The following is a 20,047-nucleotide window of genomic DNA, read 5'->3' as shown; positions in this document are numbered from 1 at the left end:
TATTTAGAAAGACGCTACAATTATTAAGGTACCACTTGGCAACCACTGTAGTATTAGTTGATTCAGGCAAAAGTTGCCAATGGATACTAAATGGGTCAAAGTTTGATGAGGAGTAGAACAGTGACACAATTAGAAAGGGAAAACATAGTCATTTTGCAGCGTAGCAACCTGACAGACACCTCATCCCAGTGATCAAAGATCACCAGAAATGGGGAAAACTGACATCATGTACCTCCTAGTGTGATGCACTGAGAAGACATCACTTCTGAGTTATTCCTGTTAAAAATACATAACCTGAATCTCATCATGAGAAAACACTACACAAACCCAAATTGAGGAGCAGTCTGCAAAAAAACTGGCCTGTCCTCTTCAAAAATGGCAGTGTCGTGAAAGACAAAGGAATGCTAAGTAACTATTCTACATTAAAGAAGTCTCAAAAGACACTGACAACTAAATGCAATGTGTGGTCCAAAATTTTCCTTCCTTGCTATATCATTGACATTTTTATCTTCTAGTATCTAGTTATAGAAGTGGTATAGGGGGCGCCTAAGCTTCTGACTCTTGATTTCGGCTCAGGTCATGATCCTATGGTTCGCAAGATCGAGGCCTGCGTTGGGCTCTGAGCTGGCAGCACGGAGCCTGCTTGGGATTCTCTTCTCTCTGCCCCACTTCTGCTTGCACGCTCGCTCTCGCGCGCATGCTCTCTCTCTCAAAATAAATAAACGTTGAAAAAACAAAGAAAACTTAAAAATAGAAGAAGTGGTGTGTTAAAAGGAAAAATTTTTTTTAACAGTCTGAATATATATAATATTCAGTTTCCTTCCTATTTTACTTACCAGGTTTATGTGGATTTTTAGGAGTGTTATGGACTGGGTTTTTTGTTTGTTTGTTTGTTTGTTTGTTTTTTAATATGAGACATATGCCTGATTTTCATGTCATCCTTGCACAGGGACCGTGCTAATCTCTTACATTCCAATTTTAGTCTATGTGCTGCCAAAGCAAGCATTGGGTTGGTATTTTTTAAGCAATAGTCAAGAATGTTACGTCTCTTAGTTGAATTACAGTTGAAGCTATTGAAGACTTAAAAATTATAACTCTTCATTATTTTACCAAATTTTCAGTCATTGGGAGAAAGTAGAGTCCTCATGCTGTTTAAAAATACTAGAATGCGCGATTTAAGAGTTTCCATGAGCACGTAGGAAAAGAAGTAGTGATCACTAAGATTAATTTATAAAGTCATGGTATTCATAAAGAAGTTTGTATAGTTTTTAGACAGGTTGGTAGATAATAGGAATGCTTCATTTTCAGGAAGGCAGTTTGATGAGTATCTGATTTCTTGTGGACAATAGGAAGAAATAAACTGAGTGATTATGGTTAATTAAATAAGTAATTAATTTTGAATCATAATTGGATACTGGTCTCCTAGGTGGTTTCTAGTATTGTATCTGTTGCAGATCTGTTCTGTCCTGTTCTGAACTTTAATTAAATAACTTGGATAAAGGCATTGATAACCTATAGATCAGACTTTTAAATGAAACAAGTCTGGGAGAGACAGCCAAAGCATTGATGGCTGAAACAGGAACTGAAAGAGAATGATCGCCAAGAATGACCGGTAGGAATCAGCAAAATAAATTTGACAGGAATAAATTCTACAGGGATAGCCAGTCGTAGGTGATGGGTGGTAGGAAAAAAAGCTTTAAGATAATTCATGGGGGCGCCTAGGTGGCTCAGTTGGCTAAGCATCTGACTCTCGATTTTGGCTCAGGTCATGATCTCGCAGGTTCCTGAGTTCAAGCCCCAAGTCAGGCTCTGTGCTGAGTGTGGAGCCTATTTGGGGTTCTCTCTCTCTTTCCCTCTCTTTCTGCCCCTCCCACACTTGCTCTTTCTCTCTCTCTTTCTCAAAAATAAATTAAAAAAAAGAGTTTAGAATCCTTTACTGAACCATTAAAAAAAAAAGATAATTCACAGAAAATCACTTGCAAAATGGCCAATTGGACATATTTTAACAAATTTAGTGTTTTGTTTCCTTTAACTAATTTGATTTAATGTGTATCATTTGGGTTCAGTCAGAAAACTGGAAACCATACTAGTCTGTCAAACATAGGGAAATGTAATTTAGGGAATTGATTTTATAGGTGTTAGAAGACTAAAGGGTAAAAAAGGGAGACACTGAGCTATTAAAAGAAGCTACAGGAGGCAGCTACCATACCAAGAGCCTTTTAAGGGGTAAAAGGGAAGCTACGTAACCTAGAAGCTACAGCCTAAGCTGGCACTCAGACTTCTGAGGAGAGGACACTGTTCAGCTATTGTTCAGCTACCGAAATCCATATTACTAAAAGATGTCCATTTATATAAGAAGCCAAAATAATTAGATTGTGTTCTTTATGTTGAATTAAATGTGATTAACATGTGAATTAACATCTCTTCCATCTTGAATTTGGTTCTGAAAATAAAGCATAAAACTAATTTGACTTTGGTTTTGTTAATCTGTACCCGCCCCCATTTTTTAAATGGCTTTACCACTAATTAGCCCTCCTACCGGAGATGTATTGCTAAGTGATCTCTCAGAAAAAGTGTTTATAAATTTAGAGAAGGATTAAAAAAAAACAAACATGGCAGATGAATTGGGTGGGCTAAACATTCTCTTTGATTATAGGTGTGTGCTTTTTAAAAATCTTCTTTCTCACTGATATCTTAAACATTGTTAAGTGGATCGAGTAGTTTAAGATCAAGATAATTGTCATGCTCTGAAACATTGAAGAACAAAGTTTGGAATTGATTTCTCTTCTCTTCCTCTCCCCAAATATTGCTTCTTTAGGTCAGTAACAGATCCAAGAGATGGAAAGAGAGTAGCACTCAAAAAGATGCCCAACGTCTTCCAGAATCTGGTCTCTTGCAAAAGGGTCTTCCGGGAATTGAAGATGTTGTGTTTTTTTAAACATGATAATGTAAGTGAAATTCCTCTTTGGAATAAACTATTTCCTACGCATGCTTAATTGTGTTAATAGAGAGCAAAAGAGAGTTAAAAGGGAACGTGCAAGTTATTAAGGAGTTTGGAAACCTGAGAAAACTTAGACTCTATTTGTAAACAACGACCCAGTTTAAGTGAATTCTAAGATGTATTGACCTACAGATAAATATTAATTAACGTAAAGCAAATGTTACTATTTAGCTGAGGAACAGTACTAATATTTAACATAAAAGAGAGTGTAATATGTAGTCTGAGTGATGTAAGTGGAAATAATTGGCCCCTGATTTTAAATGCTTTATTTATTTGTTTTTAATATTTATTTATTTGTGAGAGAGCACAAGCAGGTGAGGGGCAGAGAGAGAGGGAGACACAGAGTCTGAAGCGCTCTGGGCTGTCAGCACAGAGCCCAACACAGGGCTCGAACTCAGGAGCCATGAGATCATGACCTGAGCCAAAGTCGGATGCTTAACTGACTGAGCCACCCAGTCAGCCCTTTAAATGCTTTATTTTTAACCTTTAATATTTTTAATCAGATTAACTTAAAGATGTAGGAAAACAGTTTCTTCTCTTAAACAACCAGATAGCTGTTAAAGTAACATAGGTTAGCTTATTTATGGCTATATTTAAAAATGTCAAGACTCATGAGTGAATAGAATCATTGTGGTTTGAGAGATTGCTTTTCCTCAACTAATCCTGAATTAAACATTTGATACATGTAAAATTTACCTGGGGATATTAGCATTGGACTTTTAAGTTTTCAATTTCATGTGAAAAAAACTGCCTTACATTCTGCATTTGGTTTTCAGCTTCCGTTATTTTAATTGCTAAGAGAAAAACTTTATCAGAAATACAATAATTTCTTGTGAGTCTGACTGCTCGTTTGCACAGGAACCTTTAGAACTTTGGCCAAAGTGTAGGTCTCATTTTAAGAGAAAAATGTTTAAAAGTTTGAGGTGTTTGGTAAAACTAGGAATATCAAAGAAATATATTTATTTGAAACTCCTTGCTTGGGCATATTTCATTTTATTGATGACTTCTCTTGAAATCCATCTTCCTTAAAGTTTTTTAAAAAGTTATTGCTGTCTTTCAGTCAGTTGGAACTGCCTAAAAATGTGTTTGTTTCAGTGACTTTCAAAATACCACTTTTATGACTCTTTCCTCAAATTTTGTGAGTAATTTAGAATTATGTCTAGTGCTTGCTTATTTATTTCTCGACTTTGAGTCCCACCCCAACATCAAAGAGTACAAACCCTTATTTACATTGCTAGAAACTCAAGTAAAGGTATCCGTGGTGAAGAAATTTTTTGAAGGAGGCGTTAGGAATTTGCTTACTAAGGATTTCAATGGGTTATTACACTCAGACCTATCTTAGCTTCTTTTACAAAGGAAGGATGGCACATAGTTTCCTATCTACATATATTGGTATCTTTGCTCATGACTCATTGCTGTAGAGTCAAAGGTAGTGTTAGGGAGTCGTGTAAGAAAAGAAACTAAATTTTAAAAAACTTTTTGTGTGTGTGCTGACTTTTTTCATTTTTTAAAATGTTTATTTTGAGAGAGCGTGAGCACAGGGGAGAGGCAGAGAGAGAGAGAGAGAGAGAGAGAGAATCCCAGGCAGGCTCCACCCTGTCAGCAGAGCCCAACATGGGGCTCACTCTCACAACTGTGAGATTATGACCTGAGCTGAAATTCACAGTCAGTCGTTTAACCGACTGAGCCAGCCAGGCACCCCAAAACAAACTGAATTCTTGAAAATCATACCTATTAAAACATAGCAACCGATTGGAGCTCCTGAGCTCTATGATAAGAGAGTGCTCGTGACTCCTGTAGGAATATTCAAAAGTGAGACAGATAATTGGAGCTGGAGATGGCACGGCACCACTATTTTCTACATGAATTTATGCTACGCTCCAAGATCTGTCTCCAAAAGCATCTCAGGGCCACACACCTGGTATGTGTGGAATGCCAGTCTGAGAGGCAACTGGTGTTTGATGTAGTTAAGGCAACAAATGTTTATTAATTGTGTCCCGTATATAGGCAGTACTAGGTCACATGGAGGATACAGAAAAAGTTTAAAATACCCTTTTTTGAGGGATCAGGTATTTAACACTTGTTGCTATGTGTCAGGATGTATGCTAGATGCTTTCCATACATTAATTCATTTAATCCTTAAAAATCTTGTCAGAGAGTGCTTGTTATCCCTACTTTGCAGGGGAAGCAACCAAAGTTTAGAGTTAAATAACTTGCTCAAGGTCAGGGTGACACGAGATTGGAGTCGAAGTTTGTCTTGCTTCAGAGCCCATGTTCATTAATTCAACAAACATTTATTCTGCATATCCTATATTCCTAAACTACTTTAGCTTCTAGGGCTTTCTACCCTTAAGGAGTTTAGTAATGTGATAAATACTATGATTACAGTGCTTTGGGAGGACTGCCTACGTGGTTAAGCATTAATGCAAGACAGTCTGTGTTCTGTGAGTGGCAAAAAGCTAGGCAACCAGACCTAGAAGTATATTATAATCACCAAGGTGATCCTTAAAAAGCAGATTCATGGGTCTCATCCCAGACCCACTAAATTAGAATCTCTGGGGTTGAGGCCCAAGGAGCTACAGTTTTTAAAGCTCATGTGAATGCTGCCACACAGCATTATGCTACCATAATATTAAGAAAAAGAGAAATTGTTGTGAGCTTTAGAAGCTCAAATATGCTTTAAACGTGGTAGAGGTAAACCTTAAGATGAGCCTTTTGAGATTAAGATTTGATTGAAAGAAGAGGAAAGGAATGCCATGATGAAAATGGCATTTAGAAAGATTAACCTGGCCACTGTAGGAAGGTTGGATTTTAATTTGTGTGGCTTTTAATGTGTCAGGGACTAGCTACAAAGCCCTGGAGGCTTTGGATTTTCTTTTGAACAGAACCTTCAAAGTCACTATATCAGGGGTGCCTGGCTGGCTCAGTCAGAAGAGCATGCAACTCTTGATCTCAGGGTTGTGAGTTCAAGCCCCACGTTGGGCATAGAGCTTACTTTAAAAAAAAAAAAAAGTCACATATGAAATTCATTGATTTTAGGTGATCTGATTGAGATACACACACACACACACTTTTTTTTCTTAAAGGACAGGTGGTTCATCATCTTAAAGATAGATTCACCTTGATGTAGCAACTTAGGGAAACATTAATGGGTTTAACTTTCTAAAGATTGTTGTTTAGGCTTATCACTAGAGTCTAGGCAGAATCTGAACTGTTATAAAATCTGGCAAAAATATTCTCTATTTCACCCACCTATGCACTGGTGCGCATGTACATGAAGGACATAATTGTCGTATTACCATCATGGAAAGGGCATGATTGAGTTTTTCAATTTTGTACTCCTTTGAGAATCTGATGAAAACTGTGAATCCTCTTTTGGAAAAATGCACATACACAGAATATTTATGTAATTTGAAGCTTTCACTAGTCCTCTAAAGCCCATTCAGAGCCCCCTTAGGGTCCATTGATTCCTGGGAAGATCCCCAGCAATACAAATCTGGGGCTTTTTCTTGTCCTTAGGCAATACCACTAAGTATGCAGTAGGCAGGCAGTCTCTTTGAAGAATGAGTAAGTAAGTGAAAGTGACAGCAAAAAAAGAAATCTCTGAGTCTGGAATGATAACCTCAGTGATCTCTCTCTTGGAGTTACTTTTTCCCAGTCTTTTAATTCTGGAGTATTCTTGAGGGATAGAAAAGACAAAGAAGAGGTAGTGGAGGCAAAGAAGAATGATTTGTTTTTCTTTGTATAATCTGACCTAACTCAGACAGGGCCTCGGGTTCATAAGTAGGGTAAAGAATCATACCAGTGTGGGACCAGTAGGACCCTTCTCTAAATGTAGACATGCTGTTTAGCTGTAGACATTATTAATGCTAGTATTTCTGTTACTGAGGAGTGAAAAGCCAAAGCATGCTGTAGACTGGATTACTTTGCAGTGGATTTGGAAAATTTTGTTTGCTGTCTGCCGAAAATTTGTGGTTCTGGGCAGATTCTTAATGTATTTAAAATAACACATTCTCTTGTGTCCATGAATTAGAAAACTCAGTTTGGTTAATCTGCATGTTCTCCCGAAACTGACTATATATTCAATGTAATCCCAGTCAGAAACCCAGCAGGGTTTGTATGTATGAGTGTGAGGAAATTGACAAATATTCTAAAGTTTATAGAGATTGAAAAGGCCTAAAATACTCAAGATCGTCTTGAAGAAGTTGAACAAAGTCTGTTCCACAACAAATATGTAAATTAATTAAAAGTAAATTGTAGACTTAAATGTGAAAGGTAAAATAATAAAGTTTCTGTAATAAAACAGGAAAATATCTTAAGACTTTGAGATAAAGATTTCTTAATGAGGCAAGTAAAGCATTAACCATTAAAAAAAAAAAAAAACACGGCTAAACTGGACACCATTGACCTTAAAAAATTAATGCTCATCAAAAGTTGAAGAGAATGAAAAGACAGACCTCAGACGTATATTCAACAAAAAACTTGTTTTCAGAATATATTATGTAATAGACAACTATAAATATTTAGCATTTGAGAAGACCATTAGAAATAAATATTTTACTTGACATTTTTTGGACTGCAAATTCTGTATCTAAACATCACATATGTTATAAATTTCTTTTTTTTTTTTTAATTTTTTAATGTTTATTTATTATTGAGAAACAGAGCATGAGCAGGGGAGGGGTAGAGAGAAGGGGAGACACAGAATCGGAAGTAGGCTCCAGGCTCTGAGCTGTCAACACAGAGCCCGACGTGGGGCTTGAACTCAAAAACCGCGAGATCATGACCTGAGCCGAAGTCGGATGCTTAACCAACTGAGCCACCCAGGCGCCCCATAAACATCACATCTGTTAAAAAGAGCTTCTACAGATCAAGAATTTTTACCCATTAGTAAAAGACTTAAGAATTTCACAAAAGAGGATAAGCAATGGCTAATAAGCACATGACAAAGTGCTCAAAGTCGTTAGTCATCAGAGAAAGGTAAATTAAACCATGATGAGATATTAATATACCCACCAGATTGGCTAAAATCAAAAAGACTGAAAATACCTAGTGTTGACAAGAATGTAAATCAGCTGAAGTTCTTAACATTGCTGGTAAGAGTATAAATTTGTAAAACCACTTGGGAAAACTGGCAGTTTCTACTAAAGCTAAACACACATCTACCCAGTGATCCAGCAGTTATACTCCTTGGTATACTCAGGACAAACCACATGTCCACCAAAAGACATGTACGAGAGTATTCATGGCTGCTTTATTCATAATACCTAGAAATTGGAAACAACCCAGATGTCTGCTGGCAGTACTCTGGATAAGTACATTGTGTTATATTCCACTCACACAATGGTGTACTACACATCAATAAAAAGGATGAACTATTGATCCACACATCAACAGGGATGAATTTCATAGGCATAACAATAAATGACAAAAGTCACAAACAAAAGTGGAAACATGATGGTGGAAAATTAGTGATCACCAAGCTCTGCCATCTACATTTGACAGACGTAGAGCTTGCCTTTGCCGTCTTCAGGGCACTTTGGAAAGGAGAACTGAGATTTGAATCATTCTTTATGATTTAATTTGTATAAAAGTTCAAGGATAGGCAAAACGAGTCTATGGTGATGGAAACGAAAATGGTGGTGACCTCTGAGCAGGGGTGGGTTTTGACTAGAAAGGAACAAGGGGACCTTCTGAGATGTTGAAATGCTTAACTTCTTGATCACATTTTAACCGTGGAGTAAAAATTCATCATATTACATACTTTGTGTAAAATTAATCAAATTATACACTTAGGATTTTCATACTTTATATTATAACTCTATTAAAAATAATAGTAATTATATAGTCACTACCTTAAAGAACTTAAAATCTGCTGGGGGGTGAGAATGGGGAAGGGAAAATTCCTTTGCTTAAACATGGGATTTAATTAAGACTTAAATATCTAGTTTTTATGATCTTAAATAGATTAGGATTATTTATAGCAGTTTTATTGATAAAGGACTAAGAAAAAGAAGCCATGTACACCTCATGTAACCAATGTATAATAAATCTTAACATCACAGGTTAAAATTCTAAAAAACAGCCACTATAATGGGCTTTTGTCGAGTTCTTAAAAGATCTGAGAAAATGTGCTGAGACACTGTTTGGTAATGCCCATTATTTAAGGATGTATTTTAGTTCATTTTTTAATTAGACAAGTCTGCTTACCTTTTTTTTTTTTTTTTTTTTTTTGTATTTGAGATCCTTTGAAGAGTTGGTGGTATTTTGGGATACTTTGACTCTTTACAAGTCAAAGTCTTTACAAGCGTCCTCCTATTTACATCATAAGGCTAATCCCACACACTTTATTCCCACAAATAATAGTGGGGTTATAGAGGGACTCAGGCTATTTATATAGGGAGTCAGGCATGAAGTCTGGAGTTTGAAACTGCTACTATTCCTTCTCACTTATTTACATCACTTCTGTGATTCCTGGATCATTTCTGCTTATTTAAGCATTGTTTTTGACCCCTGGAAATAACAGTGGATGCCGTTTTCTGATAAGCATTTTGAGATAAAATAACGGTAATATAAAAAACAGGAGTTTAAAAAATTCCAAGCAGAGTTTAAAATATTGTATCTTTGAAGCTAACAATCCCAGCTAAATGCTTTAGTGCAAATGTCTAACCCTGTTTTATATGGCTTTTCTACAAAAAGCCTCATCAAATCTGGAATAAGAAAGCCTCATTCTTCTCCATCAGGCTTTAAAATGTATGGTTGTCACTTTCTCTAGATAACCTCTAATTATAGCAGATAGATTTGAAGTGTAAAATAGCTTTGTCTAATGGACGCTGTCACTCATTGCATTCTGCTTTCCCCCAAGACAGAATGTATTTGTTCAGATACAGAGCTGAGAGTCCGAAAGATGTCAAGTAAAACACTAATTTCTAACTGTCGTCTTCAAGCATCATCAAATATTCATGTTAAAAATTGTTCTATCACATAATGAGAAATGAATTTGCGTGAATTTGTGACACTAGCTAATTATAGGGTTTTAAACTTATAGGAATGAAATAATTTATCTTTCATATGATAAAAATTATGTTTTGAAGAAACTGGAAAATCTGTTATCTTTCATCTGTACCAAGATTCTAAGTATAAACATTTTAATTCAGAAAGGAAAGATCAAGATTCTTTATAAAACATATTAACTATTTTCAAACTTTTAAGTGTAACTGGCTTTAAAGTTGTGAGTAAAGACTTTTTCATTACAGGAGGTTTTAGTTTACATTTAGAATTTTAAAGTGACAAATGCTTGCCTGAGAAAAAAAACCAATGAGCAGAGTTTCTTCTTCCACATATAAATTGCAAGGGGAAAAGAAAAAGAGGAGAAATCTGTAGGTTAAAACTTAAAACACAAATCAACCATCATATGTAAATCCTATTTAGCTCCTGATTTAGACTAGAAAACTTTAAGAAAGAAAAGAAAATTAGAAATTTGAGGACTGGATGTTTGGTGGTATTAAAAAGCATAACATTTTTAGATCTGATAATTGTATTTTTGAAAAGTTTTTTCTTTGGGGCACCTGGGTGGCTCAGTTGGTTAAGCGCCCAACTTCAGCTCAGGTCACGATCTCCCAGTTTGTGAGTTTGAGCCCCACATTGGTCTCTCTGCACTCCCCCAACTCTCACGTGCACTTTATCTCTCTCTCAAAATAAACATTTTTTAGAAATCTAAAAAAATAGGGGTGCCTGGGTGGCTCAGTCAGTTAAGCATCAGACTTCAGCTCAGAGCATGAGCTCATGGTTCTTGAGTTTGAGCCCCACATCAGCCTCTGTACTGATGGCTTGGAACCTGGAGCCTGTTTCAGATTGTGTGTCTCCTTATCTGCCCCTCCCCCACTCATGCTCGCGCGCGCTCTCTCTCTCTCTCTCTCTCTCAAAAATAAGCATTTAAAAAAATTATTTTTTTAATCTAAAAAAATAAAATAAAAGTTTTTGTCTTTTAGTGGTACTGATGTATGGCTGAAATAGGTCTGCTATTTGCATCAGAATTACGTAGGGAGAGTAGAAGATAAAGACAGATGAAACAAGAATGGCCATATGTAGAAACTAAGGCCGGGTATTGATTCCATGAGCATTCTTGATACTATTCTGTGCAGTTTTAAATATTTGAAATTCTCCATAATAAAAAAAAATTGTTTTTCTTAAAAAATTTGTACCACGCAATTTATTTCCCGTTTTTTGGTTTTTGTTTTTTTTGTATTGGTAACCATGAATTTTATTTTGGGGACATCTACTGTGGCATGCATCTGTACAAACCTTTTAGGCAGTGACAATTTATTTCCTGTTAAATAACTTCTACATCCTTTGAGCCTGGCATTTCTCATTAGTTAGATAGGTTCAGATTCTTAAGTGTGACATCATAGATGGGACTTACAAGAATAGCTGGACAGCTGGTAGGGGAAGAAAGCCTATTTGTTATGTTTCAAAGGCAGAAGTGACATTGGTAGTATGCTGCTTTTATAAAGGACTTGAATTTCAGATGCCTTAAAGTCTTTTTTCCACCCTGGTGTCTTCTTTTTTTGTACTTGGAATAAAATCCAAAATGCCTAACAAAATTTAAAGCGATTCTATATGATATATCCCCTGCCTTCCTCTTCTGTTTTATCCCAGTCTATTTTCCTCCCACCCTCTATGTTCCATAAGCACTGGCATTTCTGTTTCTAGAATTTGTCTGGTTCCTTCTTGCTGAAGTCAGTGCCTTTATATTACCTACTCATTGCCTGACCAACTCCTATTCAGCCTTCAACTCTTAGCGTTAAACTCAAGGGAAACTTTTTCTCCCCATTCCTCTGGACTTTTTCTCTTCAAATAATACATGTCATAATTACATAGTTGTGTTAACTGTCTGCTTGCTTGCTTGTTTGTTTAATGCTTTCCTCTCCACTTATCATGAGAGCAGGGATGATACTCAGTATAACTGGAGGGCCTACCCCTATGCCTGCCAGGTAGAATGTACTTAGTAAACACTTTTTTGAACAGAGGAATAAAGAAATGACTGGTAGGTATGGCTCCTCATGCTCTTAGAACAACACTGGTTGTTAAAAATAGGGCATTTCTTTTCAACACACTCTCCGTAAAGGGGTCTGGTAGCTCATTTTAGTTGAGATTGAAGTATCTTTTACATGATAAGTTTACAAACCCATCTTAATATTCAGGACTGTTTCTTGACTGGCAAATTTAGTTAATCTCTGGACAATTGTAACTAAGTCTTAAATCATTAAAGAGTTAATAGTATTTACTTGCGTTTATGTCATTTTGCTTCCTTTTTAGTTCTCTAAATTTGACTTTTTTTTTTTTTTTTCCTTTTCTTAGGTACTCTCTGCCCTTGACATACTCCAACCTCCACACATTGACTATTTTGAAGAAATGTATCCTAACCAGGGAATGTGAAAGAAGGGGACAATTTTTTATTAATTGTTCTTCTAGCACCTTTTGGGGTTCATGCTTTAAGGCGTATAAAATCTCATCCTTGCAAAGGTGGTTGAGTACCTGGAACCAGGTAATTTTGAAATCCCAAGTATCTGACAGAGAGCAGTATTATCAATATATCCCGAACGGTGATACCATAAAACAGTACTTAATCTCCACACAGCCTTATGAGATAGGTTATTACCATCCCCATTTTGCAGATGAAACCAGTGAGGCAGCTGTGTTGTGTGGAACTCAAAAAAGTGCTCTTGTTGCTATATATATATATATATATATATGTTGTTATATATAACAACTGCCTGTCAGTTAAGAAGATACTACTGCTCTTTTTTTCTGCAACTTGGGGTAAGGTGAAAATTAAAGAGATAATGTAAGTCCGATGTCCCAAGTTCTTTGGAATGTGGTGGTGGTGGTAATGGTGATAGTCATTACTTACAAAAGTTTTTATCATATGAGTTTATTTAATCCCTATGACAACCATCTGGGAAAGATAGGATTCTTCCCACTTTACAGAAAAGGAAATTGAGGCACCAAAGATTTAAAAACAAAACAAAACAAAAAAAAACTTGACCAAGATCACAGAGCTAGTAAATATTGAGACTGAGGTTCAATTCCAGACAGTCTGACTCTGTGGTCTTTATTTCAACTCCTACCTATATGATACTCTTAGGATAGAGGCATTAACATTATATTAGTACTGTTAACATGTAAAAATAGTATGTCAGATATCATGGATAATAATAAACTGTAAAATAATGCCTAGTTATAGCTCCGGGGACTGTGCATGAAAAAAAAAAATTGGGACATAGGTTAGCCCTAGGCAAAGCATCACCATTTACCATTCTGCATGTAACTTGGTAAAACTAAGTGAAAGACAGGGAATCCTAAATCCTTGAATTCGGTGAGCTTGTGATAGTGCAATTTATTCACTTTAGGCTTTTAATTAACACCAGGCCTATGACTTAGAATGGAAACCAGTATAAAAGCATGATACTTTTTCTGACTTAGCAGTGAGATAAAAATTTCATTCTTACACAGGTGGCAGGTAATTCTGTACTAGACAATTGTCTTTGATAATTTCCTTAGTAACTGGGACCAGTTAAGAACTTCCCTAAGGGAAAGAGAATGGCTGAGCTGACTGGGGAATTGGGAAACATTATGAAGTGATAGAATTGTCGTCGATCACCACTGCTGGGATGTTTTGATCTGATAAACCAAAAGCTCTTGAATGCTGTAATCTTCGGTGTTGCTTCAACCCACAGATCTTTTATGGAACTAACAAAGGCTTAACTCCGTGGACTTGGGGTGCTCCAACCCTGAACACTACTCCAAAGAAAGGACTGGGCCTTGACCAGCTCCTGGCTGATAAGAGTGTCCTTGTATACCTGAGATCTTGGGCCAGGTTGGGTGGTTCTGACGTATGCTTTTTTAAAAAGTACAGAATTATCCTAAGGATAGATGACTTGAGAATGTATGTTCTTTTTTCCTCAGCTACAGATCAGTAGTAGCAACTGTGGAGAAAGCATTGATGATTCCATTTCATAGACTTCCTGAAATTACCCAGCTCCTTGCTGAAGAAGGGAACCTAGTGGGAGTGGGGCCATACTTGTGTCATTCATCAGAAGTAACTTCTGTACCTGGTCAGGAGTCACCTACTTTATCCTTTTAGTTGGTGGGAAAGGAGCCTACTTATTAGGAGGCATTCCTATGAATGCGTAATGCTATTTCTGCCTGTTTGGAAATGAGGTTGCTGACAACAAACCTTGAAATTAGAAGAAATCTTTATTAAATAAGAATTTTATTGTATTATAGGTTGTGTCACGGGTCCCCAAGATCACCCTCAGGTTCCATGATTTGCTGAGAGAACTCACAGGATCCAGGAAGGATCTACTTGGCTACAGTTTATTACAGCAAAATAATATAGATTAAATCAGCAAAGGAGAAAGGTATACAGGCAGAGTCCAGGAGAAACCAGGCACAAAGTTCCAGTTGTCCTCCCAGTAGAATTGTACAGATCTTGCTTAATTCTCCCAGCAACAATGAATGACAATACAGGCAAATGTTGTCAACCAGAGAAGCTCACCAGATCCTTAGTGTCCAGGGCTTTTATTGGAGGTCAGTCAGGTGGGCCTAGAGCAGGCACAGGGCTGACCTTAGCTGCTCAGTCTCCAGCCCTCTTCCTTTTTCCCCCACCCAGAGGTTAAACTAATACAGCTGCCCCAAGGCCCCAGGCAAACAGAAACAGGTGTCACCATAAATCACATTGTTAGCATAAACTATCTGGTGTGACCAAAGCCCCAGGTATACTAAGATGCTCTTATGAGGCAGGATATTGCAAGACCTCAAAGGTTATTTCCCAGGAGCTAGTCATGAGCTAGTCCTAAAGACTTTTGGGACGTATAGGATTTGGGCACCCCAGATCTGCTGAGTTAACCCTTTATTGCACATAAGCCATCTGTGGGGAAAGAATGTGTTCAAATAAGATAATTGGCGTGTATGGATCTATTTAATAAAATGCCAGATATATTAGATTCTCTTCACTGAACACTTAGCTAATTCATAATATTCATTTTGTGTCTTACAGTTTAAGCATGAATTGTTTATATCAGGCATTAATTTTTTTTTGTACTTGGGTTTGTCATTTTTTTAAAAACCTTCTGTGCGATTCTGTAAGCTGGTGGTTCTCAATCATTCATCATTATTGACCATAATTGGACTCTGGGAGATCCTTGAATCATTATTATTTAAGATCCTTGCAGAGCAGAGGAAAAGTTAGCATAGTTATGGTTTAAAACCATGAGTGACATGGGGTGCCTGGGTGGCTCAGTTGGTTGAGCGTCTGACTTTGGCTCAGGTCATGATCTCCAGGTTTGTGAGTTTGAGCCCCGCCCGCGTCAGGCTCTGTGCTGACAGCTCAGAGCCTGGAACCTCCTTCGGATTCTATTTCTCCCTCTTTCTCTGCCCCTCCCGCAATCATGCTCTGCCTCTCTCTCTGTCTCTCTCTCTCTCTCAATAATATAATAAATAAATGTTAAAAAAAATTTTGTCTAAACTATGAGTGACATAGATAGTATAGTACCTGTTGGTGGCTAATTTCAGCCCATTTCATTAGTTGGCAGAATGTTTCTGTGAAATTTCTCTCTCTGGAATTGTTCATCAATGTTTAAAAGTCTTTGCTGTAAAATATTTGCGGAACCATCTGGTGTACCATTTACTTAAATGTTTTAATTTATTTTTTTAAGTTTTTTTTTTTTTTTTTTTTTTTTAGTAATCTCTACACCCCATGTGGGGCTTGAACTCACAACCCTGAAATCAAGAGTCACGTACCTCCAACTGAGCCAGCCAGGTGCTCCTAAAAGTTTTACTTTTTTATTTAATTTTTTACCTTCAAGTTAAAAAAAATTGACACCTGTTGCTTTCATTGTAATTAGTTAGCTACAGAAGAATCTTTCAAACCTAAACCTCTCTTATTCTTGTTTCCTGTTTAATTTTTAGCTATATGTAGAATCATGCACAGAATATAGGTGTTTTCCAGTGGTGGTGCTATTTGGAAAACACTGAATCCTTTTACATAAAAAGGAGTCATTCCTATAGTTGCCCCAGGATTATAAAGACTCTTAGGAAGGCATGACTTAGCCTGGAGTACAGGATACTAAAAATCTGTGTTTTAGAAGAGCTAGTAAATGGAAGTATAAGAAATGCCTTAATTATATATAAGCTCTACTTTCGGTGATTCTTTTAATATCAATATGAAGTTTTTGTTGTAGCCAAAGCAAAAAAAAATTCCTTCTGTTTCCCTCTGAAAAATAAGAAACCTTACTACCAAAACACAAAAATATTGAAGATTAATAATATCTCAAGCTAGTATTTGATTTCAGCTTAATGTATTATTCATCTGTGTCAGCAGCTCCCTCTGTAGTATCTGAAAAACATGGCATACTCATTACACATGGTTTTAGACATTTTTTTTTAATTGGAGGATTGTGTCTTTGCAGATTTTAGAATGGATAATATTTTGAGTTTTAAATGTATGATCATGGAATTGTGCTTTGAAGATACTTTTTGAGGTCTGTTTGAGGCTCTGTCATTTTAGGTAAGTTCTAAGTATGTTGCTATGCGTCTAATGGATGTTTTAATATTTAAAGTTGATAAAGGAATCAGTTCATAGAGTCAGAAGTATATATTTATCATATTATAATTTAATCTTCCGCTGTACATACAGAGCCACATCATTGCACTTTTTTCTAAGATTAAAAACTTGGGATGTTACGTTGCATATGTAACTGTTAGTACAGAAACATTTTAAATTAGAAGATCTCTTTGATTGAATAGTTCATATCATTTTAGAAAATCTGAGGTCTATGAACATTTTGATGTAATCAGATATATAATAAGAGTATAAGCATATACTATTATGCAGTTAATCCTGTTTTTTCCTGAAACTGTGAAAAAGTGATTACATCAGTGCCCACCAAAAATTTGGCCTGAGTTTTCAAAGACCATGCATCTTTAGATAGCTCCTTAAGCAACTTTGAAAAAGACAATGTCTGGACTATAACTGTTTACAAATCTACCTACAGGATGCAACAGATTTAGCATGAATCATATATGGAAGGAACAATAAATTCTACCATGATCTCTGCATCTTGTAGCTTTTCTGTTTTCATATTTTTAAAATCTAATAATTAAGAAAAGTTCTGTATTTTTTTAACTGAACTTTTAGCCGTTAAATGATTGCATTATTCATTTTGCACTTGGAGTTTCTATTTGGAAACCTGTATGAAAACACTTCGGCACTTAATTACTTTGAGCCTACTGAAATTTAACCCAAGAGAAACCAGTTGTAATTATTTGACTGAAAATCATTATTTATCGTCCTTCAGTCAGGAATCTGAATTGTATACATAAACATGCCCTTTCCTAGAAAGTACTGGATGCCTGCTGGATTGGAAATAAAAATTTGGCTTGCTTTGGGAAAAGTTTATTTTGAACTTGACACATAATGAAACATTATCTTAGTGTTTTACAGAGGAGAATATGGGCAGAGCAGGTTATCTGCATTAGAAGCAATTTCGGCCTAAAACCAGTGGAAAGGAGCAGTCTAATAGGGTGTCCATGTGTCCTGGTTTGCAAGGATTCCCGGATTTTACCTGATGTCCTCGTATAATTATTAATTAACAAGTTCCTCCTTTTACTTTCACAAGTGTCCCTATTTGGATAATAGGTTTGGCTTATGCAGGCATTGTTGAAACAGGAATCTCTTGTCATAAAGGCAGCGAGGGACCCTACATGCCCATTTGACCAGTTGAGAACCCTTGGTAGGAGTAAAGTAGTTTTGGGCTCCCAGATGCAGTCATTCAATTTTAACTGACAGTATTTGTATACTGTATTTTATAGGAACATTTTGTAATTTAAAGAATACACAATACATGATTGCTTGGTGCTGTGAAACAGCTCTATAACCCACAGAGAATCTTAGGAGTCTGTGAAGAGCTAAGAACAAACAAAATGAAATCTGTATTTGCATATGTAAGTGCACTCTTACTCTGCATCAGACAGTACCAGCAAGGACCAGAAATCTGCATCCTAGGAGCTTTGAAGATTCTCATATTGTTAGAATTCCCTCTTCATTTATTCCGTAAACAAAAGCATCAACTATGTGCCTAGAACCAGAAATTTTTTTTCTGTTTTGCTCACTATTGTGTTCCCAGCTCTTAGAACAATGCCTGACATATAGTAGGTGCTAAATAAGTGTTTGTTAATTGAACGAATAAAATAGTCTCTTAGTGGAAACTAAAAAGTTCCCAAGCTGAATTGCTTGAAAAGCATTTAATGATTTAAAACAAAAACAAACCTGATACTTTTACCCACTGTCCCCAATTCTGGCTCCTTACCTCTGAAGCCCAAAAGGGAAAATAAAGGAAAAGTTAGCAGAACAATCCAGCTGAATTCCTGACTTTAATTGCCACTTAGTATCTAGTCAGCCTTATTTATTCATTCAGCCAAATAATTGACACTACTTTGGTTTTTTAAGAAAAAAATTTTAATGTTTATTTATTTTTGAGAGAGAGAGACACAGTGTGAGCAGGGGAAGGCCAGAGAGAGAAGGAGACAAGAATCCGAAGCAGGCTCCTGTGCTGACAGCTCAGAGCCCAGTGTGGGCCTCCAGCCCACAAACCACAAGATCATGACCTGAGTCGAAGTCAGATGCCCAACTAACTGAGCCACCCAGGCGCCCCTAGCACTACCTTTTACATAATAACATTGTACCAATCTCTGTGGAAGGTGCAAAGATGAATTGTGTATTTGTTTAATTTTTTTTTTTCATTTAGTGTACCAGGCACTGTTCTAAATACTTGACCCTTATCTCCATTTTACAGATGAAGAAACTGTAGGTCAGAGAGGTAAATAACTCATCCACGTTCACTTAGAAATGACGGAGCTGGGATTTGAACCCATATTGACTGGTCTTAATGGGCTGGGAGTGCTCTTAACTCAGTGCTGCCTCCTAGCGCTTTCCTTAAAAGGAAATATAGTCTGTGGAGTGAGATAAGATATAAAGAAATAACCACCAGATGTGGTAGAAAGTGCCAAAAGAATATGGATAGGTGGTGTGGAACTGTAAAAGAAGAGATTGCTTCAGGCAGAAAAAAACAGTAAGACTTAATGGAGAAAATGACATTTCAGGCAAATTTTGAAAGATGAGGATTTGGACAGGTAGCATTGAGATGGATAGATATTCCAGATGGAGAGACTAAGTTCAGGAGTATCATTTAGGGAATGGCAAATCATCCAGCTGGCTAGAGTTTAGCATGCATAAATAATGAAAAACTAAGCTAGTTGGGGCAAATCATGGAGGGCCTTGAATGTTGAACTAAGAAAATTCATCTGTATTCAGTAGGCATTGGACGGCACAATGAAAGATTTTTGTGATGCGGAATGACAGAATCAGAAGTGCTCTTTATAAACTTAACAAAGAGTTTCTGTTTGGGATCATGAGAAAGTTCTAGAAATAGATAGTGGTGATAGTTGCACAACATTGTGAATGTAATGCCATGGAATGTGCGTGTAAAAATGGTTAAACTGGTAAATTTTATGTGTAGAGGCCACTTTTAGGCAACAGGCTTGAGCAATGGAAACTTGATCAAGGCAGAAGGGCTGACAGCGACTGCCTGCCTGAATACAGACAGGCCCATCAGGCAACCCACCTCCAGATACCCAAAGGCAGTGACCAATGGATTACTAACAACCAGGCACAGTTACCCAAAAGGAAAATTCCATAGTCCCCATACCTTCTCACCTTCCCTCTTTAAATATGGCTCCCACCCACTGCCTTACTGCAGACAGACTCTCCTTTTCTATCCTTCCCCACTGCTCCCTTGCAGTGTATTCAATAAACTTCTGTCTCCCTTGTTCTGACTCGGGTGAATCCTTTCACTGCCCACGCTACCGGCTCCCCCGCCCCCAGTCATCGCTCCACATTTGGGGGCCCGCATCCAGTTGAGTGGGACACCACATTATGTATATTTTAACCACAGGTTTTGGGGGGGGGGGGGGTTAACCTTAAGA

General features: G+C 36.9%; 1 protein-coding gene and 1 pseudogene across 1 annotated transcript in view; one reads left to right on the top strand and one right to left on the bottom strand.

Moving 5' to 3' along the window:
• The window catches only part of NLK (nemo like kinase), a 164,013-nt gene that overhangs the window by 91,859 nt on the left and 52,107 nt on the right, over positions 1 to 20,047 (top strand). The window contains exons 2-3 of the mRNA XM_060646753.3: positions 2,819 to 2,948; positions 12,362 to 12,417. Of these exons, the coding sequence (XP_060502736.1) occupies positions 2,819 to 2,948; positions 12,362 to 12,417 (186 nt within the window). The remainder of the gene's footprint in view (positions 1 to 2,818; positions 2,949 to 12,361; positions 12,418 to 20,047) is intronic.
• LOC132688652 (U6 spliceosomal RNA) lies at positions 905 to 1,002 on the bottom strand (annotated as a pseudogene).

Source organism: Panthera onca, chromosome E1 (genome assembly GCF_046562875.1).
Source record: "Panthera onca isolate mPanOnc1 chromosome E1, mPanOnc1 haplotype 2, whole genome shotgun sequence".
Taxonomy (NCBI): Eukaryota; Metazoa; Chordata; class Mammalia; order Carnivora; family Felidae; genus Panthera; species Panthera onca.
Note: the sequence above shows the minus strand (reverse complement) of the source record. Positions and strands in the feature narration are given on the sequence as shown.